Raw genomic sequence first — 27,218 nt, forward strand, 5'->3', positions numbered from 1 at the left:
CCAGACTAAATGATTCTTTGAAAGTGGAGGAATGGTGATATCTTCCCTCTCAAAAACGCTTTAGTCCTCTTGAAAAGGTTAGGATAGACAACAACTTGGGCTCGAGGGCCTTTGGATTTAAGAGGTTTAAACTAGTTTCTGTAAAATGTTTTACACATTTTCTGACAATTATGTATAAATCTGTGAGAATGCACATATAATCTGTTGCTAAATATAGACAATGGCCACAAGTAACTGAGGAAGTTAAAACTTTTCAGTTTTACCTAGTAGTTCATCTTACTGTATATAATATTTGTAGCCATTAGCTGTTCCTTTATGGTCTAATAACAGATTTCAGTTTGAGAGCAAATGTAAAGGCAAAGCATCAGGTTCAGGCACACTATAAAAACTTTAGAATAATATCCAAATCAAGTTTCAGGAAAAGAGTAAATATTTACATTGTCAATGGGTGCCTGTAGAATTCGTGGATGCTTTCACAGCCAGCCTAAAATATTCTCTTAACTTTAAATCCCTGAATTTGGCCTCCATGACCTGCTAAGGTTCCCTCACCCAACAATCGTATCAGAGGTACAGGATACTGGTCATGTGTGATAGTTTTTTCTATTCCTTTACAAGATCATTCTGTCCTTTGTGAACTTTATATGGAAGATTATTCTTTCTCAAGCATATCTCACATTTCTCCCTCATGGTATACCTTTATCCACTTGACATTTGCACTCTTCCCTAAATACCTCAGACACTGGGGATAACACTATACTTGGAAAATTTCTTGCCATCTCTGTGGTAACATGAAGGCAGAGGGCCTCATTTAGTGTCACATTCTGTCTTAGAGAAGATCATGCAGATCCACATTTTTTTAATGGTTAAAAAAGATGTAAAACTATATCCTGATTTTTTTAAAAAACAATATATCAAATTCAGATGTACAGAGATAAATTAGAATAAGACTCATTGAAGTGTTAAATTTATCAGCTCTATTTATCCAGAAAAATTTTTTTTTCTGATATGTAGGTGATTGATAGGTCCTGTTACTAATACTGAATGTGATAAAACACAACTCCGTTTATCGCTGTTACATATTTATAAAGTAAGTTTGGTTTTGTTTCAGCGGTTTTATCCTTGTTACATCGAAATGGAGTACTACCTCTAACTTAAAGCAGGAATGGGGTATGGGTTTTATTCAACAGTGCCCTCGTGTGACAAGACTTAGAAAGTACATAGATAGTATAGTGTGGGATTGATTAAATGAAATGTATTTTTTCGTTACAGAAGAAAAAATAACATATAAAAGTCATTGTAGATAGATACAATGATCTGTTCTCCAGTATAATTCATTTCAGGTACTTTTTTTATGCTTTTATCCTACTTTGATTGCATACTTAGAAAAAATACCCTTTTTCAAATATTTTGGTGATACAAGTCACAGCTCCCAATAAAGGATATTATCTCGTTTGGTAGTATGTGGTCCCATTCTTCACTGGAAATTTAATTTCGGAGGGTAGTCTTGATATCTGTATTTCTTTCATCACCATAAACCAAACGACCTGTTTTCTAAGGCAGACCTGAATATAGTTGAGATGTTATCACACCAAAATCTACAGACATAATATTTTGTGGCTTCTCAGGTAACTAGTTCATGAATTGTATGCAGAATTCTGATTACGAGTTCTCACAGCCTCAAGGCAAGGCCAGATGTATAGCAAGAAGTATCAACTTTTATTAAGCTACCTGGTATTGTTGAAGAAAGTATAAATGAACTTCCACGCAAACAAACCCTCCTTCCAAAAAAAAAAAAAGTGGAGTTGAAAGCTAAACAGCTAAACATTCATTGAAAACAATTGCTCTTATTTACTTAGATATGCAGCATATGATATAACCATCCATGTTATCTCAGTCCTGACTTGCAGGGAAGACCTACAAAACACTTTCGAAGACGAGCATTGAACCAAAATTCTAACTTTTTGGAATACAAAAAAAGTGGAAAACAGATACTGGCTTTGTGGTTCATTATAGTCTCCCCATCACAAAGCTGCATGTTCCAGAGACTACAAATTCTTTTTGTTTCATTAAGAAGACAGACACCTCAAAGAAATCACAATAGGCACCTGTACACCGAGAGCTTTTAGACAGCTGGAGAGATGGTAACTGATTAGCTGACACAAATCAAATCGACTTTACTGTTGCCATCTCTAGTCTTTGTGAAGTTGTATTTCAGGGAGAAAGAAATCCTTTGGAGCACACCACCCACATTTTGGGCAATCGCAAGCAGTGTAGGTCAGTATAATGTAAGCGTTAGGGAGCAGATGGCTAGCCAGGAGCAGAGAGACACCACAAGGCACGCAGGGCAGAGCGCTCACGAACAAGAGCTGCAGTACTACAGCAACCAAACAAGAAGAAGAGGACTTACAATTCCCTCTCTCCTACAATTGTTCATGTTAGGTCCAACTGAAATAGATGGACTATCCATAGTCTTGCAAGGCTTTCTTTTGCTCTGCCATTTCGCGTGGCTAACAGACTTCTTGCAAAGTGTCTGGCTGCCGGCAGGTCGCACAGCGGGGAGACTGCAAGCAACCACAGCTCAATGGGTCTGGAACACAGGAGAAGGACATTCACAGTCCTGAAGAAATAAAAGCCTTGTCTTGAAGCCTACTAGAAAGTGGATCCTCGTTAATCCAGGGCAGGCCTGATCTCAAGACTTGTGAAGACCCATGGCCTTATGTGTTGTTGGGCCAGGGATTGAGAGGAGCAGGGAAGCAACTGAGTGTCCTGTGGGAAGAGGTCTAGGAGTTCTCCTTGGATGAATTTTCCCATCTGGCTGACCCAGCAGTACGTGAAAGTGAGTGTTGCTGGCCGAACAGCCCAAAGCCACAAAGCTGATAAAAGAGCTGCCAGTCTAATCTACTTTTGTTCAACTTATACTAGAAATTCTCAGTGTCACTTGGTGTCATGGTTTAGCCCCAGCTGGCAACAGAGAACCATGTGGTGTTTTGCTCGCTCCCCCTGCAGTAGCGGGATGGGGGGAGAATCAGAAGAAAATGGCAAAACTCATGGGTCGAGATAAAGGCAGTTTAACAGAACAGCAAAGGAAAGAGGAAAAGGACAACAATAGAGGAATATACAAAACACGATTAATGTACCACCACTCACTGACCCCAACCCGAACCCGAACCTGCTCCCAAGCTTCAGTTTCTGACTTCTGCCCCCTCACCTGGCCAGCTCCCCCAGCTATATACTGAGCATGTCCCTCACATGGTATCAAATACCTGTTTGGCTAGTCCCATCTCAGCTCCTTATGAAAATTAACCCAATGCCCACCAGAACCAGGACACTTGGCTGGCTGCTTTCCATCACCTTCAATCATCCTTTTTCAACCATCGACTTAATCTCCACCTATGTTGCAGGAAGCCCCCCACTCTTCTGTCCTCCTTATGATGACCCTCCACCTTCGGCTTAGAGCAGGAATTAGACAAGCTGAACGCTCTTCCTGAGATAAGTTATTGAAGAAAACACAAGACAGAATTCCCTCTGTTTTGCACCAGGACACGGCGGTCCATTATGCTGCCAGTAAGAAAGGCATTCAGACTCTGCAAATTATCATTTCAAATGCAATTTATTAGAGTTACACCATAAAGAAATAGAGAACTGTTATCATACAGCATCACAGATGCCACAAACCATGAGTAGTGCAGCATCAAATGAGCCTCTGAGGAGGGCACACCGTAAAGACCTTGTCTGTGGAAGGGCTACCCCATTGTGGTCATTCAAGCTGTTAGAGGACTTTCTTAAAAGAAAACAACTCTATTCATCATTTCTACTGTCAAACAGAAAGGATATTCACATATCTTCTTGCTGCACTTTTAGATAAAGGCAAGATCACGGCGGTGGTGTAAACAGGCATGAAGGTCACGTTTGGCTGTTGCATGGGTCACTAAGGTCTCAATGCACTGTGGTCCTCCAGGAAGGACCATCTCCCTCCAATGTGGAGGCACGCAGCAGCTTGTGCTCCAGTACCACGTCTCACCTCACTTCTTTGGAATCTGCAATTCAAGAGGAGATTTTGGGCCATAAAACTAGGTAGCTATAATATCAGTAAGTGATCAGGAGAGGAGGCAGGACCTTGGGGATCAGCCTTCATGCACACGCTGTATTGGGATAGGCTTTGTAGACTGGGGTTGGAAAATGGGGCTAGAGGGGGATTTTGCTAACCTCACGGGACCCAAATGTCTGTCATAGAATCATAGAATCATAGAATTGTTGAGGTTGGAAGGGACCTTTAAGATCATCAAGTCCAACCTTTACCCTACCCTGACAAAAGCCACTTCTAAACCATGTCCCTAAGTGCCCCATCTACCCTTTTTTTAAACACTTCCAGGGATGGTGAATCCACCACCTCCCTGGGCAGCCTATTCCAATGTTTAATAACCCTTTCAGTGAAAAAATGTTTCCTAATATCCAATCTAAACCTCCCCTGACGTAACTTGAACCCGTTTCCCCTCGTCCTATCACTTGTCACCAGGGAGAAGAGGTCAGCCCCCATCTCTCTACAACCTCCTTTCAGGTAGTTGTAGAGGGTGACAAGGTCTCCCCTCAGCCTCCTCTTCTCCAGGCTAAACAACCCCAGCTCCCTCAGTTGTTCTTCATAAGGTTTGTCCTCCAGACCCCTCACCAGCTTTGTAGCCCTTCTCTGGACACGCTCCAACACCTCAATGTCCCTCTTGTAGCGAGGGGCCCAAAACTGAACGCAGTACTCGAGGTGGGGCCTCACCAGTGCCAAGTACAGGGGGATGATCACTTCCCTAGTCCGGCTCACCACACTATTCCTGATACAGGCTAGGATGCTGTTGGCCTTCTTGGCCACCTGGGCACACTGCTGGCTCGTATTCAGCCGGCTGTCAACCAACACCCCCAGGTCCTTTTCTGCCGGGCTGCTTTCGAGCCGCTCTGCCCCAATCCTGTAGCACTGCATGGGGTTGTTGTGTCCCAAGTGCAGGACCCGGCACTTGGCCTTGTTGAACCTCATACCATTGGTCTCAGCCCATCGGTCCAGCCTGTCCAGATCCCTCTGCAGAGCCAACCTACCCTCAAGCAGATCGACACGCCCGCCCAGTTTAGTGTCATCTGCGAACTTACTGAGGGTGCATTCAATCCCTTCATCCAGATCATTGATGAAGGGCCCAGGCCACGGGGGAAGTGTAGCAGTGTGAGTGCTACACCTGCAGCCTCCGCTCAGGCCCCTTCCACAAAAACAGCCTGACAGAAGCATTTATGAGTGCCAGCTGTGACCAAACAAAGATGAAGGGGACCGAAATTTCACAGTGTCCTTAGAATAAGAAAATACAGTAACAATAGGAGAGTGGTTCTACATCTCTTTATGTTGCAAAGTCTGATTTATTCCCATCAAGATGCTGTCATTGTTACCTGAAATAAAAGCTCTTGAAACCAAAGGTAGTTTAGAGAGGAGGTATTGCTTTATTCAATGTCAGGTGCTAGGGGGGAAACCCACAAATCTAGCACACCTTACCGGGGATATTCACCCATTATTTATTCACAAAAGATTCTCATAATTCTGCCTACCTAACACATAACTCCACCTAGGCTTATGTATTCTTTAGGATGACTGAAGAGCCCTTTTGCACATGCGTATTACATTTTGCTGTGTCAGCAAAACACTTCCGTGCAAACGTGAGCTTCTCGGTGGTCGTTTGGGTAAGGAGACCCTTCCTCACATTATCCTTTTAAGATATTGAGTCATCTCAGAACAGTAAAAGTTTACTGAAAGTTTGCCAACTTCTTGAGGATGATAAGGATGTTCCTTGAAGTAGCCACAGCTCTGTCCTAATTGGTATAGGAGTACATACTTGACGCATAAAAGAACCTTGAAGTGATTAACTGCTTCTTGTTATCCTGTCCTTGGTGATTAGCTACTTCTGGCTGTCTCCTCATTATCACTATCTGTAGCATCAGCTCAGTGACTATTTTCTCACGCTCTAAGAAGGTCAGTAATTAGCTATTTTCTCACACAGTAAGAAGGGTAGTAGGAAACAATCAACATTTTAGTTACCATATCATTATAAACAAAGCAGAGGCCTGTCTTTGGTAACACCATGAGGAAGGTCTCTGGCATGATCTCTGCAGAAAGTTACCTTGCAGAATGGACAGGAATGCCCCTATAAAAGTAGAGTCTTGATCAAAGAAAGCTTTTTGAGCCTTGTATGTTTTTTCACCCTTCCATTCATTGCCTCTCTCTTAGCAAGGTACCTTAAGTGTTTCAGAGTTATGTACGTTGGGGGGGACAAGCTCAAAACTGTGCACGCAAATAACCTACTCCCCAGTGCTGAAGGCTACGCCTGTGGGGTCCCCTGGCGCCCAGGCAACGTTCCTCAGAGCGCGCTTGTGAGGGTGAGCGGGACCTCACAGCGCCCAGGGCAAACCGGGGAGTGCTGCTGCAAGCGCACCCACAGGGTGGTCCAACGTGGTCTCCAGCACCTTCCACCCACAAAACCTCCTCGGGCAAATGCCTCAGCAGTTATAACTGAACGCTTCGGCAAAACCCCTCGCGCTAACCGCTGCAACACCTTTGACGCCGGGGAAATCCGGGTGTCCTTAGAGGAAATCTCTTAGAAGAGCAAACGTCCCTTTACGCTTTGGCGCGGCTGGTGGGTGCCATTACGCCCCTGGATCGACAGCTGCGCTGTCTCCAAGACAGCGGGAAGGCCCGAGGAACGCAGAACCACCGCCACCACCGCCGCCTCCTACCCACCCCATCCTTATCCTTCCCCTTCCCCTTCCCCTTCCCCTTCCCCTTCCCCTTCCCCTTCCCCTTCCCCTTCCCCTTCCCCTCACGCCGCCATTCCCGCCCCTCGCGCCTGCGCGCCAACAGCCACCGCCCCGCGCCGCGCAGGCGCCCTCACCCTCCCGCGCCCCGCCCCGAGCCGGGCCGGGCCGGGCCGGGCCGGGCGCCCACTGATGACGCCACCTCACCTGGCGTCCGGCGCACCCGGCGTGCCGCCGCTCCGGCGCGTGCGCCTTAGGTGGGGCGCCGCGTCCCTTTTCTCTCGCCTCTCTCCCGGGCCGCAGCGCCACCCCCTCCCCCACCCCGCCCCCCGCCACCCCGGGGCGCGCGCAACGGCCGTTAACTGTCACTGTTGCCGGCCGTTAACTGACACCGCTGCCCGCCGCGCTGTGAGGCGAGGAGGGGTGGTGGTGATGATGGGGGGGGGGGGGCGGGAAGCGCTTCGCCGCACAACACGGGCCAGCCGGGGGCGGCCAGCGCGGGGACGGCACCTGCCGCCCGCTCCTCCCCTCTTCAGGAGGGGGCCGCGGTGGAGCGCAGGAGGGAGGCCCCATCATGGGCGGGGGGAGGCCGGAGGGATGCGGAGCTGCCCGCCGCCGGGGGCGGCCCCCGAGGGCGAGGGCGCGGTCCCTGGGCGGGCGGGCGGGGCCGTACGCAGGCCCGGGCGAGCCAGGCAGAGGCCAGGGGAGGCTGGCGCCGGGGAGAGGCGGGCCAAGCCCGGCGGCCGGCCGCTGCCTCCTCTCCGGCATCCGCGGCCTTCTTCCCCCCCGGCCCCCAACCTTCACAGCTGGGGGCAGGGCTGAGGCCGTCGCGGGTGAGCGTTGGCGAGGGACTGAACCGTATCTCTGTGCATAGGTGAGCCCGATGTCGATTCGCCGGCTGGGCGAGGGGGAGCGCGGCTGTCCCTAGCTGATGCTGAAGAGCCGGCCCGGGGCCGGCAGTCCACCTGGAGCCGGCGGGGCCCTGTGCGTGCGCGGGGTGGGAGACATGGACTCGGCAGAGCCCGCGGGCGGAGACCTTTCGTCCGATCGGCCCGCGGCTATCCGCCTTCGCTACGGGGAGGAAGAGCCGGACAAGGAGGGAGATGATGCGGGAGGGAAGAGCGGCGGCTGCTCCTGGGAGCAGAGCCTGAATCCCGAGCTGCAGCAGGGATACCGCATCTTGCGCGAGTTTCTCATGGAGAAGTACCGGCCGCTGACAGCACCGTTTTTGAAGCCTCTCGCGGAGCAGTCATCCATCAGGGAAGAAGGAGTTGGCTCCCTCTCCGGTCGCAACAGCAGTCACTCTTCTCAGCAGTCGCCAGCTGGAATGTGGCTGTTGAAGATGGAAGAGAAATTTTCCAGTGGGCAGTACACAGGCATAGCAGATTTCGTGGGTGACTTCCGCCTGATGCTGGAGACGTGTTACCGGCTGCACGGTGTAGACCACTGGCTCTCCAAACAGGCCCAGAAGCTGGAGATGATGCTGGAACAGAAGCTGGCGCTGCTGTCCCGGTAGGTGTATAAAACTCTATAGGGGTCCTGCGAGATGCCGTTTACATAAAGTAGATCAGGAGGGTGCCTTTCTTCAAGTAAAAAATATCATTTGAATGGTTTTTAAAAAAACACACAATAAACCAAATTTGAATGGTTCCCATGAACTCTCAGTACTTCCACAAAGGGGAACGTTTCCTACTGGGAACTATCCAAATCTGAATTCAAAATGCTTTGGAGATTCCAAACCCAAAAATACTAAAATGCAAAATAGGGTACAACATTTCCTGGCTAAGATTTTCCTTCTGAAAGAAGGCTTTATGAACATGGAAGCACACTTGTTTAGACAAGATGTCAAATGCTCCTTTCTTTATTTTATGCTGTCAAAAGCAAGTGAAACTACCCAAACTCTGTATAATATAAACAACTGTCACTTAAAAATTGTGATTTTTACAGTCTGTGAAATTTTTAGTGTCTTCCAAATAAGTAGGAAAAAAATCTTCAGCCAGAGTATGTGCTTTGAAATGGGTAATTTAGTGTCAGGATATTTTTTGATAATCATAAAATGAAAGGTAGTGCTTGGCATGTTATAGTCTTGAATGGCAAAATGGAAATTGTGACATGTTTAAATATAAGTCCCTGGCAGGAACTTGTTTATCAGCCAAAGCAGCTGAAGCATAGAAAGCTGTCAAACTGTATAGTAGAAAGCCCAGCATAAATCACAGCTGAAATACATGGTTTCTTACGAGTCTGACATAGTCTTAGTTTGGTCATATTCAGAAAACAATGGTTGCTTCTTACAAAGAAAGGGTCATCGGTCTTCTGAGTGACATAATATTTTGCATGTAAAAACCAGGAGGATTTTTTGGCAAAGGGTGAAGGTGAAGAAGGAACAGTATTAGGAAATGTGTAAAGCTGTGCATGTCCATCAACCTTAAACTTGCTAGTGACACAGAGCATTAGCTGCCAGCTGGTAAGAAGAACCTTGCTTGTGTAGTAGGAACACTTGAGGAGCATGGTGCAGAACTCAACTGAATACGCTGGAGTTAATGTATTCTGTGTTGGTGTAGCAACACTGTATTTGAAACTTTTTTTGTGTAACAGCAGTTTTAGGACAGTTTGGGAGCAGAACGGAAGGAGTTGAACCTAATGGGGCACGAATGTTGGTAGTTTGCTTGAGTAAAACTTGATTATTATTATTTTTTTTAAATAAGCAGAATTCCTGGCTTGAAGAGTTACTACTGGCAAATAAATAGGTAACCAAATGCAGCTTGGAAGATTTGTGCCAAGTTCCTTTCTGTATGTTGTGTGACTGTAACATCTCAACTGTATTGAATTGAAGGGCATTTTGTTGAAGGTTCTTTGTTGCATTATGACTGCTCATTGGATTAGGTAGGATCTGAGAATGCTCAATGCCTTTTTATTAGAAACTCCATAAGAAAGCGGAGTCAATTTATGTACTGTGTCATCAAATAGCAATATATGTATTTACTAAAAAAGTTCAATTGCTGTTGTAATTCTTTCACAAATGCACAGTCTTTGTTCAAATAAATACTAAGAAATATTAAACTGACTAAAAATAATCCTACCTCAATATATAGTGAATTTCTCTTATATTAGCTCTTCAGAGATTTTTAAAGATTTTTTCAATTTGTCTGTGTACACTGTCTTGGTAGAAGTTTTTAAGAACTATATATAGAAAGGATTATGGAATCTAGACTTCTCAAAGTTCCTTTTCAATTTTTGCTCAGATAGATTTGTTTTATGTGTGTAACTAATTTTATTAGTAAAATGAAATTCAAGAACTACTTCTTGGAATAATCATCCTTGCTTCATTACAGAGCAGCATTTAGCTCAATGATCACCATCAAGTGACTCAAGGGAAGCAATCAATGTTGGTTATATGATTCTCAGGTATTACAAACCATAGAAAGTTAACTTAGAATGGAGGTTGGCTCCCTCCCTCCCCCCCAAAAAAATGTTTTCAGAGGTTGTGTAATGGAGTGTTATTTCTCATACTGGTTTTGCTGGAGAACTATAAAACAGTGTAAGATGAAATGTAAACTTTACAACCAAATTTGTGGTGTTTTGCTTTTCATCTTTTTAATTTTTAATGAAACTAAACTGCTGTTTAACACTCCCTCCTCCTTCAACCCAAACCAAAAAGTGCGCTTTTTTTTTCCCAAAATATTTTTAAGTGTCTTCTGAAAATAATAGTTTCTTATCTCAGGTCTTGTGAAAGTATTTTATTTTCAAATATTTATGGATTAATATAGAAAATTCAATCTTCAAATAATGTTGGGTTGCTTGAGATAGATCTCCACCATTTTTAAGAGATGTGAAAACATAGCTCATGTTAGCATGTTGGTTTTAAACTTAAAATTTCGTAAAGGAACGTTCAAAGTGGAAAAAATGTCAGAGGAAAAGTCACTGCTTTTTTCTGCGTAAGTATGCTTGATCTCTGATTGGTAGTGTAGGCATTGAAGTGCTGTTGGTAAGGGAAATTGTAATTGTGAATTAGCTTGCTTTTTTCTTCTAGGCATTTAAGAGAGAAAACATCGATAGCTGTAACATCTAGAGGATGCTATGGGCTGGAAGATGAGAAAGGAACAGCATGCATTTCAACAAGACGTCGTTCCACACCTCGCAATTTAGTAGGCTTGTCAACAGGCATGTTTGAGTCTGTGATGGTTCAGGTTCTAAGACAAGAGGAACAGCTGAGAGCAAAAGAGGAAAAGAGGTAATAGGAAAAGCTGTTTTGTTTTGGTTTTAAATAATTATGTATTCCTAGTTCTCTACAGGGCTAGCTCCTTAAGGCTTCTCTAGGTAAATAAATGTGTCTTAAGTTCATGAATGAACCTAGGACTTCAATACAGTGCATCCACAAATCACGAAATTAGTTTTTGATTTACCACGTCATTGAAAAATTGCTAAAGTCATATAAGCTTTAAAATAAATTAAGGCTGCTGTTATTTCAGGATTATGAAACTGTTAATAGTAACTGAAAGCATCCACAGCAATTTCCCGTTAGCTCAGTCATGGTTTATCATGCCTCTCCTTGGACCGTTTTCCATGCAACAATGAGATTAAAAACTATCAGAATGCTAACTACAGTTTAATTCTGTGATCTTGTCACTGCTTCCCTCACTGATAGCTAGAAGCAAATTACCTCTGCCAGCGCCACTCCTGTTATCTCACTGATGTGGCATTTCAGCTTCTCAGTTAGGTAACAAATTTAGAATGTGTGTATAATTAACTCTGTGGGCTTTTGTGGTTTTCATAAATTGAAGAGGTATATAATTCCAGGCAGTGTTTAATGTTGATTGTGATATGTTTCACTTTGAGGAAAATTAAGCTTATAAGCTTATATACTTTAACAGTAACTTGAGAGACTGTGTCTGAAGCATGGAACATGGTGATAAGACAGTATTAGCTTTAGGAAACAAAATATTTCCAGCTTTTTTCCCATATATAACCAGTTCACTCTCATTTTGCAGGTAATCTTCATTTTCAACAGATTTGAAGCCATACAGTTTTGGCTGACTTCAGTGTTAGCCAGTACCCTTTCCCTAGAAATGAGTGAATCTTTATTTCCACCTCGTACTTCGCAAAAAAGCAAAGATCACTAGGGTTATTTTTTCTCTGTTAAAACTGTCTTAATTTCTGTTCAACTCTGTGCTCTAGATCACTGAACTTGATGGCACTGTTCTATGATTCTTAGAACTAAAGTGCTACTTTAGTGGATACAGAGTATTTTATTGATTATTATTATTATTGATTGTTTCACTTAGCCTTTCATCACAGTTGTAACAGAATGTCTGTCCAAATCTGTTGCTATAATACAGGGTATCCTATGTCAGAGTATAATTATGAATGACTGTAATGGTCAACTCAAATGAGTGGGAAAGCTGTTTAGGATTTTAGTTTCTGCTGTACTGAAATTTGCCTTCCTCCTGGTCTTGTTCTGTTGCTCTTTTTCCCCATAAAACTGTGTATAGTGTGGTAGTATAACTTGCTTGTGTGCTGGCAAATCAGTTATGTTTGGACAGTCAGCACCTCCTATTCACTCAACTTGCAGATGAGTTATCCGGAACATAAAGTACTCGCTTTCTGGCTGTCCAGCTAAGCACTCAGTATACCTGTACTTTCTAGCTAGTAATTATCCTAGTTTAGGCTGTTTAGCTGCCTCACTAGAAGAAGTTACATACTTTCGGCCCTAGATAAGTAAGGCTGCAAATGCAAGTGCCTTTCTACAAAACTTAGCCTAATACATAAAGAAATTGTGTGTGGAAGTCCAAGTTAATATCTAATCCTTTGCTTTGGATATTTAGATACTCTTGTAAGGCACAGGCATCTTATGATGAGTAGAAAGAACTGCAGCAAATGAAATCTTTAAAATACTTTTAGGTTTTTTTTCCAAAATCCTTGAAACTGATTTTACGAGCCTGTTTTCAACTGCGTGTTTTGGAAGAATATCCTGAATGTGTTTTTTTATCTTCTTTTCTGTAGCTAATGGCAATCCTACTCCAAGTCCTTTCGTTATTTTTGTTATATCCTTTGTAGAGTTATCCTTGTCTTTCTTGTAGTTTATCCATTTCTTGCATAATCTATTTAATTTTTTTCTTTATGTAGTGTTTTATAGCCTCCCCCAAGTGACACATGGTAGGCTTGATATGTAAAAACGGAGCAGATGTCTTTGCAAAGCTGATTTCACTATTTTGCAGTTAATAGTTTCTGTACAGCAGCAAAAGTACTTCCCCCCCGCCCCAGCTATCTGGTTTACTTTTCATGTCAGTTTTGTTTATAAACTTTCCTTTTGTTCAATTTTTCTAATTATCAGAATATTGAATATCTTCTTTGGATTGTTAGTTACATTTCCAGGAGGTTCTACTTGGCTGCTTGGTTACATGCTAATTAAATAACATGTCAATATGCATACTAGCTTACATATTAGTTAACAATAAATAATTATTATATAATTGATAATACTTGCCTATACAGGGGCATTTAGATACCAAAACATAGAGGTGACTCCTACTGAAATTTTTAAAAGCACCAGTGAATGCCAGGTGATTAAATGATTGATTTCAATGGGAATTAAGTATCTGTATGACTCTGGTTTGTTGAATATTATGCTAGGCAGCTCCATGTCTTTACCATCTCTGAAAACATGATCCTGGGGTAAGTTTCAGACATGTTCATTAAACATTTTAAGAATCCAATTCTGTTTGCAAGTTAGTTGTTTAACATTATAGAAACAGAATTAAGGTCACACGGGCATCTCCAAATTTAATATCTTCTGACTATTAAATCTCGATTTAACTTAGAATAATAAGTAACATTGCTATTTTGTATGTAGCTTTCTAGTTTGTTTTTTTTTTAAAGAAAGTTTATAAGAACGAGTTATCGTAGAATTAAAACAGTTCTCTGTACCTTCTCATCAGAGTTCCAGTGCCATACCTGTGAAAAATTACTCAACACTTAAGTGGGTTAGAAGGTGGTAACTGGGGGGGAGGGAAATACAGTCTGGTCTTTGACACCTCTCCCCTCCAAGTGAAATCTCTTGTTGCAAGTGAGAAGGAATTAGCTGGTGAGACATGTCTGTTGTCTTAAGGAAGAAAATGATAAGAAAAGTGGGGAGTTATATCAGGAGTCTGGTTTAGGTAGTATCTTTACTTGGGGAGCATGTCCGATGAGCTTTAAGGTCGGGTGCCGTGGTTTTATCTGCTCAACAGCTGCAAAAGTGCTGCAGGCGTGTTCTAGGAGTATGTTTGTCCTTTGTTAGTCTGGAAATGTCAGCCTGACCTTAGAATAGTTTTGTGTTATTATTGTAAACACAATACATGCCTGCAAACATATTCCTGATGAATGTAAATAAAAGTGTGAAGCAACCATATTTTTTTTTACAATTGCTGTCAGCATAAAAGCCAAATATGCTTGTCCAGAGAATTTCTCAGTGTAGGGATATTTGCCCTGCTAAATATCAAATGTTTCTCTCTGTCTCCCCTCCACCCCTGCACCCTTGCCCCACCTCCTCTCCCGTCCTCATCCCCATCCTCTCTCTTAAAAAAACACCACAGGAAAAAATTATGCCCCCCAAAAGATGGGCAGCTAGTAGGAAGACTTCAATAATGAAGATATGGAAGTGTGCTATTATTTACATTTTCCCTTGAATGTCTACTGAGAATGGACTACAGATATTGTGATAAAATTATAGCTTTAAAAAAAAAAAAGGGAAACTTTTTGCAGGTGAAACAATGTATGGTTTTCTATTTTAAAACATCTTTAAAATACTGTAATGATTGTTATTTTATGAAGTGCGAGACAGAGGTGAATCTAGGGTATTGTATTTATTTTGAGAATTTTACCTTAATTTGAATTACTAATTGATGGTAAGTTAAAACCGCTTGCAAAGGCAATATTTTTAGATCATCTGCAGCCTGTGTTAGACGATACTGGAATGTGATTGTTTCTACAGATGTTCTGTCTCACTGTCTATTTATTCATATTTAAGCTTATTTCCATATTTTAATAGAGCTCACACCTTTTGGAGGCAGCGGGTTATTTGGAAGTATGTTTTACACTTAGGAGGGAGGAGGGAGTGGGATTCAGGAGTACTTTGAAATTTATTTTTGGGAACACTTTTTACTTACTATAGTTTCTTCCTCTGTCCCACTTGTTAATTATTTATTTTTATTTATTATATTAATCCATGGAAATAGGACAAAAGACAGAATTAAAAAAAAGCCCACTTTACCTACGCAGGTTGTATTGTTGAATTTACTGGTTTGTTCACCTAGAATGGCAAATGGGATTTTGTCATTAGATCACATTCATTGTGTGTTTAAATTAGTTGTGCAAAGTGGGATTTTGTCTTTAGATCCCATCTATTATATGGTTAAATAAATGCTACATTGGGAGAGTGAAGTTGAGAATTTACTGACCTGTTTGCATTTGCATTTTAATTTTATGTTTTACATGAATCTGTCTTTCTGCATTTGATGGGTACATAAATAACAAGGATGCATGTATGTGGTATTAAAAAATTCTGTTGAAATTATGGTAACAAGTCACTTGAAATTTAATTTAATTATGTAAGGTAGAGCATTCAGTGGAATCTTACTGTATTATATGTCGTATTGCATACACAAAGGATGCAAATTTTAAGTTTGTGGTCATGACTTATATCTCCTGCATTGATACTAAAATATGGGCTAAGCTAGGTTTGTTGCATTTTTTACATTATGAGATACCTAGTCAATGCTTCAAAGACACATTCTTCATGCTAGAACCCACTATAAGCTTCATGTTGTCAAAAGAAAGATTTTAATATACCTTTACTCTGAATTTGGAAGGCATTGATGCTTTGCATGGATACATGGCATTTATTTGCTACTGGTATATAAAGAAATATTACTGGAGGTTAGCAATCTGGAAATAAGGACTTATAAATTCCAATAACAGGTCATATTAGTGATACATGCAGGTGATTGTTTCTAGCATTGGTCAGTGATAGAAGCTTCAGAGAAAAAGATATGAGAAACTTTGCATGAGCTCTAGAAAAATTTTCCTGTAAGTACAGCTGTATCCTAATCCTATCTTTTGGAATTTCATCATGTCTTGAGGCAAAAATGTTAGTTTACCATTGCAGCATTAAAGAAAAATCCCTCCTGCTACTAGTAACCCTTGGTAATTATGTGATTCATGCAGATGTCCTCTTTTTCACTTTGGAACTAAATTAATGTATCTTGTGTTCTAGTAAGTTAGATGGTAAGATGCGCATGATTGTTTATCCGAAGTGGAAGCATTTCTTCCTCTTAAACTTGTTGCCTTTAAATTTCATGATCAATTTACAAATAAAAGTAATTAGAAGTTCCCAGTCTATCATATTAGTTTTGTATATTGCTGTCATGTTTCCTCTTGCTAGTGTTTTGTGTAGAGTCCCAGATTTTCAGAAGTTTTTACAGGCCTCTGATTACTGATAATCTCTTTCTCTGAATACCCACTATTTCTGCTCTATCCTTTTTTTAGATAGGGGGACCAGAACTGAATACAGTTTTTCAGGTGAGGGCAAACCATTTATTAATGTAATGACATTTTATTTCTGGTGTTATTTTCCATCACATTCTTCATGCATCCTGATATTTGTTTCTTTTTTGACCACCATTACAAACCAACTAGTAACACGCCTGTGGGTGGGAGGGAAAATATATGTGAATGAAGCACTTAACAGTTAGGCATGTATACTTGTGTATTGCAGAAGGGAGTTACAAGGTAGGTGACACAAGCCACAAGGCAACCATTTGAAAGCAAGACTTACCTGGAATTCGTTTTCAGAAATTTTTATATGGATAGTTTGTTGGAAATACTTAATCCTGCCAGAAAGACACTGGGGAAGGGAATACATTTTTTAAAAAAATCTGAACTACCTGAACTATTGATATCTGCCAGGTTTTCTTCTTACCTTTTCCCCTTTTTTAAACTAGTGGTCAGAGAAATAAAAGACTACAATTTCCCATTTTGGTGCAGTGATGTGTTGTGTAATCCAAATTAAGACAAACTGAATTAAAACTTTGTGTATTGTGTTCTTTATTACTTCTAGATGAGTATGTTTGTCATGATGTAGTTCTGATTTTTTTCTTCTCAGTTTCTTTTTGTTCACCTGATACCTGAATTTTCATGAACTTTCTTTTAATAGGCTGAGAGAACAAGAAAGAAAAGAAGCAGAAGAAGCTAGTCAGAAAGAAATAGAAGAATGGGAAAAGTCACTTTTAGCTCAAGCAGCACCTACAAGGATGGAGACAATGTGGGAGATTCCAGCTATTGGTCATTTTCTTTGTTTAGCACAACAGATCTTAAATTTACCTGAAATAGTATTCTATGAATTGGAACGTTGTCTTCTGATGCCTCAGTGTAATGCTTTTTTATCTAAAATAATGACTTCTTTGTTAAGTCCTCCTCATCGCAGATCTACATTACATCGCAGGCCTACACTTTCTTACAGGACTTGGGAAGCAGCACTCAGACAGAAGGTACAACACTGGTATACCATTGTAGGGCAGACTGACAATCCTAATAGCTCTGCAGAAAAACTTGGATTGTGTCCACAGTTTTTCAAAGTCCTCGGAGAAGTTAATCCCTTGGAGGAAAAATCATTTCATGAGCTACCATTCTACCAAAAAGTGTGGCTGCTAAAAGGTCTCTGTGATTTTGTGTATGAAACACAAAAGGATGTTCAGGATGCAGTGCTAGGTCAGCCTATCCATGAATGCAGAGAAGTAATCCTTGGTTATGACTACTTGGAGAATGCATATGTTCATTTTCCACAGTTCTGTGGTGCAGACGTTCGGATTTACAAACAAAAACCTTTTCAGGCTCCTGAATTCCCATCTCCTCCCATCAAAGTTAAAAAAGTGTCACGTATTAAATTGGAGAAAGTAAAACATGAATATGCAGGCAAAAGCAACGGGGAGGTCAGTGCTGGTGGTAGAGAAGAGCTGCTACATCATTCCAAGACAGAAATAGGGAGAAGCATGGACTCCATTGTTATCTGTCCAGAAAAAAAAACACATTTAGGTAGCTTTAGAGTCACTGCAGAGGAGATTAAGATTAACTGTGAAATCAAGACGTCAAGAGTCTGTGACATCAAAAAAACTGATTCCTATAAAGAGAACTTGAGGAATTCGATTAGTTCAGGAGAGATTGTTGGTATGGGTAGTCACCCTAGTTCAGGAGAGATAAGGGCTGTGGACAATGGACAAGGTTGTGCTGAAGTAGCCAGAGTAAAAGCTGAGATCAGTCCATTCAAGGAGAACACATTGAATGCTTGCCAGATGCATGTCAATGGTGCTCAAAATGACAACCAAGACGTAAATTACCACGAATCTGCTAAAGACATAATGCTAGAGAACTCGCTGCGAAATCATAAGAAACTAAGTAAGTTGCAGGCAAAAAAGAAGAAAAAGAAAAAAAAGAAGTTGAAGGATATTCTAAATGAAAATCTACAGAGAAAACTTGATGACTTGCAAAGAAAGCGTGAGATTCATCTTCATCCATTCAAATCTTACAAATCTGAGATCCAGAACAAGTTGTTTATAATTAAAAAGAAAGCAAAACACAAGAAGCACAAGTCTGGTAAGTTGACATTTTCATCTGTAGTAAACCTTAGGAGGGTACTGATTTTTTAATTTTTTTAATTGTTTTCTTAGCTAGTCTACATTTTGTTTTGTGAAATATGACAACCTTATGGCATTAGACTTTTCTGATGTTACTTTTAGCGTGAAAGTCTCCCATTCAATAACACAAGCATATAAAACAGGCTCATTTGCTGATCAAACCATGATTCATTTGCGGAATGTATCTTTAGAGAACAATTCATTGGAAGAGTTTGTTGCAAAAAATACTTAGGGGAAGGAGTCTGACTGACGGGTTAGCATCAGAGAGTGTAGCTTGAACTTGTTTTATGCTGTCTTATGTCATAGCAATTGTGGAAATGTATCTCCCCTTTCTGATAATACTGCCTTATCCAAATTACAAAGAAACACAGAGTAAGTACATGTGATCATGAATCTAAAATCATTCCTACTGGAACTGTGCAGTCTTAGGTCACCAAACAGTACTGCGTTGACTGTGGGCCTGATGATATTTCTGCTTAGTCCAACAGTTGAGATACAGAATTTATGCAGGTAGCATTTTTATCACAGATGTGGGCAGCATCTAGTTAAGTGTTTAAGGTAGGTGATACACGATCCAGATTTCAGTTATCTCACTGGAAAATTTTGAAACAATTTTGAAACAGTAAAGTTATGAAGTCCTTTAGTGAGTTCAAATTGTTTGGTAGTTGTAGTATTTTTGATGTCATATGAAGCACCATAAAGCTTGATCTGCTATCTTATTGAGTCATGCTATATTTTAGCAGACAGCTTCAAACATTACATTTTTTGAAGCAATGAGCTTATTTTTAGAACAGTGTAGATTGACAGGTAAATGCTGGATTTCATCTGAAAAACAAGAGTCAAAACCAAAAATCTGTGTAACAAAACGTCTTCTAAACGGTAAGAGAATTCAGAGATCTGCTACCAATGCATTTTAGCTAGGAGTTGAGTGGACATTTAAAGCTAATAAAGCAAGTAATATTTAGATCCCAAATATTTTTGCTGAATACCCAAAGAATTGCATTGCCATATAAATCACAAACTCCTCCCTCCAAAAAAAAAATTCACTGCACATCTAAACATAAATTTTAAGAGTTACAGTCAAAGTTCTTACATGTAGTAAGTGTGTCAGCAGAATTTAACGTGTAGCATGTTAGCAGAATTTTTTTTCAGTTACAAATTATGTTTTGTTTTTAAAGATGAAAGACAAATTTTGAAGTGCTATTAGAAGAACTGTAAATACTGGCATGTGAGTTTGAACTTTTTTTAAAGAAATGCATCATGAACAGCTATCACAATGTTTGTATTTATAATAAAAATATATAATATAGTCTCTGAAAATTATCATGTTTTTAATTTCTAATTTTTAGTCTGTAACATTAAAGAATTTTTGGTCTTGGGTAGATCCCAGACTAAAACCGACACTGTTAGTGGAAACTGTAGTGCTTACTGTAATATGCTTAATCACGCTACTTAAATACAGGCGGTTCTTTTGGTTTGAAATTCCTATCTTTTAATTGACACAGCAGAAATTTAACTCATTGACAAAACTGGAATCACGAGAGTACTTTTCTTCAGCCAGTTTCCTTTTTGTATCTTGCATATGATGCATGGATGCTAAGTGAAAACAGAAACCCCTGGCATTTCATTATCCCAGTTACCTTACATATATTGACTTGTGTAGTTATTATGTGATCTCCATTTCTTCCAATAAGTTTGTTTTGTTTTCTAAAGCGCTAAAAAAAGTTTGGCTTTTGTAATATCTTAATACCAAGGCTCATCTAATGCTGATCTGATACAGGATTATAATGGTGATTATTTATCCATTTATTGTCCTTTGTGCTTCATGCTAAGCTTTATTGGAATGTATTTTAGGACCCAAATATGCTTCAGAAACTTATTATAAAACAAGCTAGTGTTCCATACCACTAAAAACATGGGAGTTAAAATAGTTGTTCTTTCAGTTTTAATTTGTGGCTTTACATGACTGAATATTAAATTCAGCAGTAGAATGCTACGTACCTCTGTTTTTTCCAATTCCATATTGTGTCATAAGGAGCTTAACATTATCGGAGCTAATTTAATATAGAAAATAATTAGTATATAGTTTTGTTAAGAATATGTGTCAGTAACTATAGACTAGTACCAGATGATTTTAATCTTCTGAGCTTAGGTTTTAATTATATATATTTTCTTCATCAGAGAATGCTGCATGTATAGTATTACTCCCTTTCATTGTCAGTTTCAGACAGGAAGATGTGTCAGTGCAGGTGGAAATCCAGAAAAGAGCAACAAAGTTTTCTGTCACACATTCTATTGGTGTTTGCAAGTTTTGCAACCCTGACTACACATGGGGACGTCACGTATGTCTAATCAATGAGAAAAGATGGAAATTCCTCTTCTCCACTTTTAATTTTCCCGTGTCTCTTACCTACTTGATCTGCTGGATCTAGTAGCCTAAGTTAAGCTCAGATGGTGTGTTTGTTTCCACTCAGGTGGAGGGCATGATACATTCTTTTTCATCTGCAGGTGACAGGCATTGTCCTAGGCATGATATGATTGGTCCTTTTTCTTATGGTACTTTCTTGTCCTTTATCTTTTAATATGTTGAGACTTTTCCCTTCTTATTCTGACTACTTCGTCATTGCAAATTTTGGCCTTACTGGAGAAAATTTTCCTAATACATTGCAGTATTACAAGAAAGAGCTTTTCTTCCTATGCTTGTTAAGTGTCCGTTAATCCTGGAGCTGTTAGGCTGAAATGGATAGGATTGGATTGAATTCATGATAATGCCTTATTGTTTTGTAATGATTCATGAAGTTTAAGACTACGTAGTTTTTCTTAAAGCTCTTCTGAAATTTTACCTTCTTTTTAAAGATACCCTTACAATGTAAAATAGAGAAAGAGATTTGGTAAAACTTGTTCTGAATTCACAAAAACATTTGATTTAAATCTGGTTATACCCATAATTGCCCTTTACAATGTCCTTTAAAAGTACAGGAGGTAGAAGAGCGCAACAGGAATGTAAAAGTGAGTACCTGTCCTTTTTTTTTTTTTAACAAGGTGATTATTTTTTTTTCCCCACTATTGCTTCTCTAAGACATCTAAATGTAACTTTGAGTCATGGTTCATGTTTCTAGTGAGATGATTTGCACATTCCTGACTTGCTGTAGCAGTGATACCCAAAAGATACTGTTAACGAATATAGACTGGTTGTGCAGTTCTTTTTATCTGAAAACTTCTCATAATTTTGTGAGCAAAACTCCCTGGAGAACACAGCCATGTTTTGAGCATTGACATAGTTATGAGGTTTTCTTACAAATTATGAAAGGGAAGATGTAAGCACTTTATTGAATCTGTGTATTTGAAACACAGTGATGCTTATTGCTGTGGCAGTGTTCCGTGTCAGTATTTTTGACAGAGTAGTACTGAATATAATGGAAGACAGAATCAGTAGTTCTGTGAACAACTTGCATGCTACGCATTCATTTTACGTGTTATTACTGGAGTTAGATAAATTAGGTTGTAAATCCTTCAATTACACTGTGACAGTGGTGATAGGCTTGTTGGATCTGGGCTAAGGCGGCTATGCTGAAATAAATCATTGGGTACAGCAAAGATTGCAGTGCAAGGCACAGTACAAAAGCATAACAATTCCATGATTACATGCTTGAAACAGGGATTGTATGAAATTCAGAACATCCATAGGGTTGAGAAAATAGGAGGGACCAGAGGCTGCTTGAAATAACTATGATGTGCCTGAAGCGGAGGTTTAAGTAAGTGTGAGTTGAATCTCTTTTATTCCATTTGGTATAGAAAACACCAATATAGCACATACCTTTAGAAGAACTTTGATGTAAATTCTATACCATATACTTGTGCTCTGAAAGATTTATAGCAGTCCACCTGCTTAAAGTCTATTTCATAGTGTATTTTATTTCTTTGGAGTACCATTACGTTTGTCTGTGAAATCAAACATTGCTTGAATGTGAAGAACTGAATTTAACAGCGTGGCAGCAGTTTTGTAGTGTCTGGTGTACTGTCCTTGGGAGTTTAATCTTCACTTTCATCTTCGGAGTTGTAAAACCGTCCTTGTAGTGTTGTCTAGCCTCGAGATCTGGTGTAGCCTGTTAACAATGTTGAAAATTAAACAAAGTATTCCACCAAGTTGTAGCAGTGTATTCAAGCTCTGCCTTAAGCTGCAGTGTCAATATCTTCAGCAAGGTGTACCACTGAGGTTTTATTGGGTTTACCGAGGCTGTTCTGTAAACCAGCATTATTAATGCACTTGTTCAGACTTTGCTTTGCTGCTTTGACTATATAAAAGCTGTGTCAGTGTGGAAGCTTCAAATGTCTATAGTAACGCATCATTTTCCAGATTATTGTACATTGTACCTCCTAAAAGAGGAGCTGTTGGTAGCAAGATAGAAGATTAGGAGAATAGAGAGAAAACAAGACAGGCTCAGTAGTTGCCAAATCTTTGAAAGGCATGAAATGTGTCTTACGGATTGTGAACAGGAAACTTCAGGCCAGTTTTTCAATTTGAAAACAGTGAAGTTGCTGCTAAAATTTAATGAGAAAACAGGAATTCTTGCAGTTGCGGGGGGGAGGGCAACAACTTTATTTTATCATGACAAATACTACTGAGTAAGTGTTTGATGTCAAAAACATCCATTTCCCCATCTGGGGAAATGAAGCTCTGCTGCATATGTGGTAAAGATTGCATTTTTATTAGAAATTATTATTAAAATAAAATTTTGTTAAAAATTGCTCAATGTTGTCACTTTATAATTTGGAGCATGGGTTGACATTACTTCTGTCCTTCAAGGAGGAGCCATGAGGACTCAAATATCATAGTTCATAACAAAGAGTTTTACTAGATCTGTAAAAATGTTCCTGTTTTCAAGTCAAAATGATTTATGTTATGATAACTTATAAATTGGTCATATTGTCCTAGCTGAGGTAATTTAAAAATGTCAAGAGCATTTCTGTTGCTTAGTGTTTTATTTGTCTACATTTCTTTCTCTCCAAAATAGGACTAGAAGAGATCTGAAATAACATTTATTTATTTATTCCCCCTTCTTCATCCTCAGACAACAAGACCAACTTGAGATGGCTTCTGGTTTAGTTGCACCAAATCTCCCTAGTGGGTTTTTTGGATGCTCATAACTAGTGTCCAGGCCCTAGTTTTTATGTTACCTTGTTAATTGCCTGCACATCTATTCAGTGATAATGTCAATGGAATTTATTTTAGCTTGAAATGAAAACCTGGGACAGCCAGATATCTTCTGGACCTGCTGATCTTAAATAACATCTAAGAATTTTCTCAGAGCTGGCTAAGGGGGATCTTGGCTAGTAAAATGTTGATTTCCAGTGAATCTTAGAACAGAAGTGTTCCAGCAGTGATGTTATTTAAAAGGAATAAACTTGAAAGATCTGTAGATCTGGATTTGTTTTTCACTTTCAGCAATGAGTTTGTTTAACAAACTATTTTATGGCAATTATAAATATGTAGAAGGAAATTTGATAAAAAACCATCTCTTAACTATCAGTCAAAAGTATAAAATAATCCACTCTCTTGGGAGTGAGATTAGAAAAGATGATAACTCAAAACAGTATTAACTCAGGGAAGTCGTATTTCTTCTGCTCCACCTATTGTGATCACCATTGATTTAGCATTAAAAATTAAAAAAACAGTCATGTAAAAACTGTTCACCTTTGAATTATTTTACTTATTTATTTTGGTTTACTTTTGGGAGTTTTTATGTAAAGTACTGTCTTCACTCTGAGGCAGAGTCATACATGAAACGTGGAATACACTATTTCAAACAGCACAGATATTTCAGTGCTTTCCAATACAGTGTTCACTTAATTTGACATCAGCTTTTCTCAGAAGAGCATTTGTTTCACATTGACTTTAGTGCTTTCATTAACCTCTGCTATTGGCTAATACTAATACTCACTCTACAAGTTTCTGTCCTCATCATCCTTCAAGCACCAAACACTGTCTGGGTGGACAGGGCAGTGTACAAGTTAATGTTACTTCATAGAATCATAGGGTTGGACGGACCTCTGGAGATCATCTAGTCCAACCCCCCTGCCAGACCAGGGTCACCTAGAGCATGTTGCACAGGAACGTGTCCAGGCGGCTTTTGAATGTCTCCAGAGTTGGAGACTCCACCACCTCTCTGGGCAGCCTGTTCCAGTGCTCTGCCACCCTCAAAGTAAAGAAGTTCCTCCTCATGTTTAGGTGGAACTTCCTATGTTCAAGTTTGTGCCCGTGACCTCTTGTCCTGTCACTGGGCACCACTGAAAAGAACCTGGCCCCATCCTCCTGACACCCACCCTTGAAGTATTTATAAGTGTTGATAAGGTCCCTGCTCAGCCGTCTTTTTTGCAGACTGAAGAGACCCAAATCCCTGAGCCTTTCTTCATAAGAGAGGTGCTCCAGTCCCCTAATTGTCTTGGTAGCTCTCTGCTGCACCTTCTCCAGCAGTTCCCTGTCCTTCTTGAACCGGGGAGCCTAGAAGTGGACACAGTACTCCAGGTGTGGCCTCACCAAGGCAGAGTAGAGGGGGAGGATGACCTCCCTTCACCTGCTGGCCACACTCTTCTTGGTGCACCCCAGGATGCCGTTGGCCTTTTTGGCCACAAGGGCACATTGCTGGCTCATGGTCATCCTGTTGTCCACAAGGACTCCCAGGTCTCTTTCCACTGAGCTGCTCTCCAGCAGGTCAGCCCCCAACCTGGACTGGTGCATGGGGTTATTCCTCCCCAGGTGCAGCACCCTACGCTTGCCCTTGTTGAATTTCATAAGGTTCCTCTTTGCCCAGATCTCCAACCTGTCCAGGTCTCTCTGTATGGCGGCACAGCCTTCCGGTGTGTCAGCCACCCCCCCAGCTTTGTGTCATTGGCGATCTTGCTGAGGGTGCGCTCTATCCCCTCATCCAGGTCATTGATGAATATACTGAAGAGGACTGGACCCAGAACTGACCCCTGGGGAACACTTGTGTCTGCTTAATACAGTTCCCAGATTTTTTGACAGATGAGTAAGGGCTTGCTCAAGTAAGTTTACTGTGGAAAACCTGTATTTTACCGCACGGTCCCTTACTGCAGATTGTATGCATTTTGACAGTGTTTGTGTTTTAATTTAATATTCAGCAGGTAAAGTCAGGAAATGTGCAAACTGAGCTTTTGGGCTCTGATGCTACCAGCTCTAGGTACAGGTTGGTAGTGTGTTATTGCAGAGAACTATTACCTCAAATCACGGAATCACAGAATCTTCAGAGTTGGAAGGGACCTCTAGAGATCATCTAGTCCAACTCCCCTGCTAGAGCAGGATTGCCTAAAGCACATCCCTCAGGGCTGCATCCAGGTGGGTCTTGAAAATCTCCAAAGAAGGGGACTCCACAACCTCCCTGGGCAGCCTGTTCCAGTGCTCTGTCACCCTCACTGTAAAGAAGTTTTTCCGTGTATTTGAACGGAACTTCCTATGTTCTAGCTTGTGCCCATTGCCCCTTGTCCTGTCGCTGGGAACCATTGAAAAGAGCCTGGCTCCGTCCTCCTTAAACCCACCCTTTAGATACTTGTAAACATTAATCAGGTCCCCCCTCAACCTTCTCCAGGCTAAAGAGTCCCAGCTCTTTCAGCCTTTCCTCATAAGGGAGGTGCTCCAGTCCCATAATCATCTTGGTTGCCCTTCGCTGGGCTCGCTCCAGTAGTTCCCTGTCCCTCTTAAACTGGGGAGCCCAAAACTGGACACAGTACTCCAGTTGTGGCCTCACCAGTGCAGAGTAGAGGGGGAGAATGACCTCCCTCGACCTACTGGCCACACTCTTCCCTATGCAGCCCAGGATGCCATTGGCCTTCTTGGTGACAAGGGCACACTGCTGGCTCATGGATAATTTGCTGTCTACCAGGACCCCCAGGTCCTTCTCCTCAGAGCTGCTTCCCAGCATGTATATATTCTATATTCTATATGTTCTATATTCTTAGTTCATGGCAGATGTTAGCCTGGGAATTGTGTCTTATATTACCTATATTCTAGTAGGTATGCTTTATGATAATCCATGTGTCATACTCTATTTTCAAAGACTTTTTGTCCTTGATTCAGTTTACATAGAAGGTAAGGCTTACTTTCCATGTGCTTCTAGTCAGGTTTTTAATTCTTGTTCTGGCTGTTATCCCGGATCTTCCCTGCTGCATGCTTTTCACGTGCTCCTGCAAGGGAAGAAATATTTGCTTTCTTCCTTTGGTAATTAATTGTAATTCTTCCTAAAAATTTTTCCCCCTTTTTCAGAAGGAAATATTCGGGGAAAGAGTATATTTCTGTTAACTCTGTTATTTTTTGAAGTACACTGCATCATACAGCACCTGATATTGATGCTCAAAATATTCAAGTAAATATTTGCTGAAAAGTGTGTTGAAAATATTCAAATAAAATGGAAATTTTCATTTTAGTCATATTCAAATCTTTGTTATTGTAAAGAAGCAAGACAGTGTAGCTGCCCCATGTTTTTATCCCTTCATATTCTGCCAGATAACATTCTTCTACAGGACTATAACAAGGAACCACCTTGTCACCAGACTGCTTTTTGACTCAGTTTGTCAAAAAAGCTTATATTAGATGTCTGCTTTAGTTCTTAAATGAACAGCACTGTTCTCAGTAGTAGCAATTATGTTTTTAATGCAGCTGGATTAATAAAATATATAACAAAAATGTGGACCCATTGTCAAAACATTTGGGTCATTGTTCTAATAAACATGCATCTCTGTTTTACCGCTGGTTCTGTAATGTGA

At 40.5% G+C, this 27,218-nt stretch overlaps 2 protein-coding genes across 6 annotated transcripts in view; one reads left to right on the forward strand and one right to left on the reverse strand.

The window, feature by feature from the left end:
- The window catches only part of LOC134509061 (uncharacterized), a 41,522-nt gene extending 34,757 nt beyond the window's left edge, over nt 1-6,765 (reverse strand). The window contains exon 1 of the mRNA XM_063321531.1: nt 6,671-6,765. Within this exon, the coding sequence (XP_063177601.1) occupies nt 6,671-6,765 (95 nt within the window). The remainder of the gene's footprint in view (nt 1-6,670) is intronic.
- Nucleotides 6,766-7,020: 255 nt separating this feature from the next.
- Nucleotides 7,021-27,218, forward strand: part of BRD10 (bromodomain containing 10) — a 52,518-nt gene continuing 32,320 nt past the window's right edge. For 2 of the 5 annotated variants that reach the window (XM_063319636.1, XM_063319639.1), the window contains exons 1-4: nt 7,021-7,187; nt 7,649-8,286; nt 10,805-11,005; nt 16,964-18,399. In XM_063319636.1, coding sequence (XP_063175706.1) covers nt 7,706-8,286; nt 10,805-11,005; nt 16,964-18,399 — 2,218 coding nt within the window. In that variant the 5' untranslated portion in view covers nt 7,021-7,187; nt 7,649-7,705. The other 3 variants (XM_063319638.1, XM_063319637.1, XM_063319640.1) reach the window with 3 other exon arrangements.

Source organism: Chroicocephalus ridibundus, chromosome Z (genome assembly GCF_963924245.1).
Source record: "Chroicocephalus ridibundus chromosome Z, bChrRid1.1, whole genome shotgun sequence".
Taxonomy (NCBI): domain Eukaryota; kingdom Metazoa; phylum Chordata; class Aves; order Charadriiformes; family Laridae; genus Chroicocephalus; species Chroicocephalus ridibundus.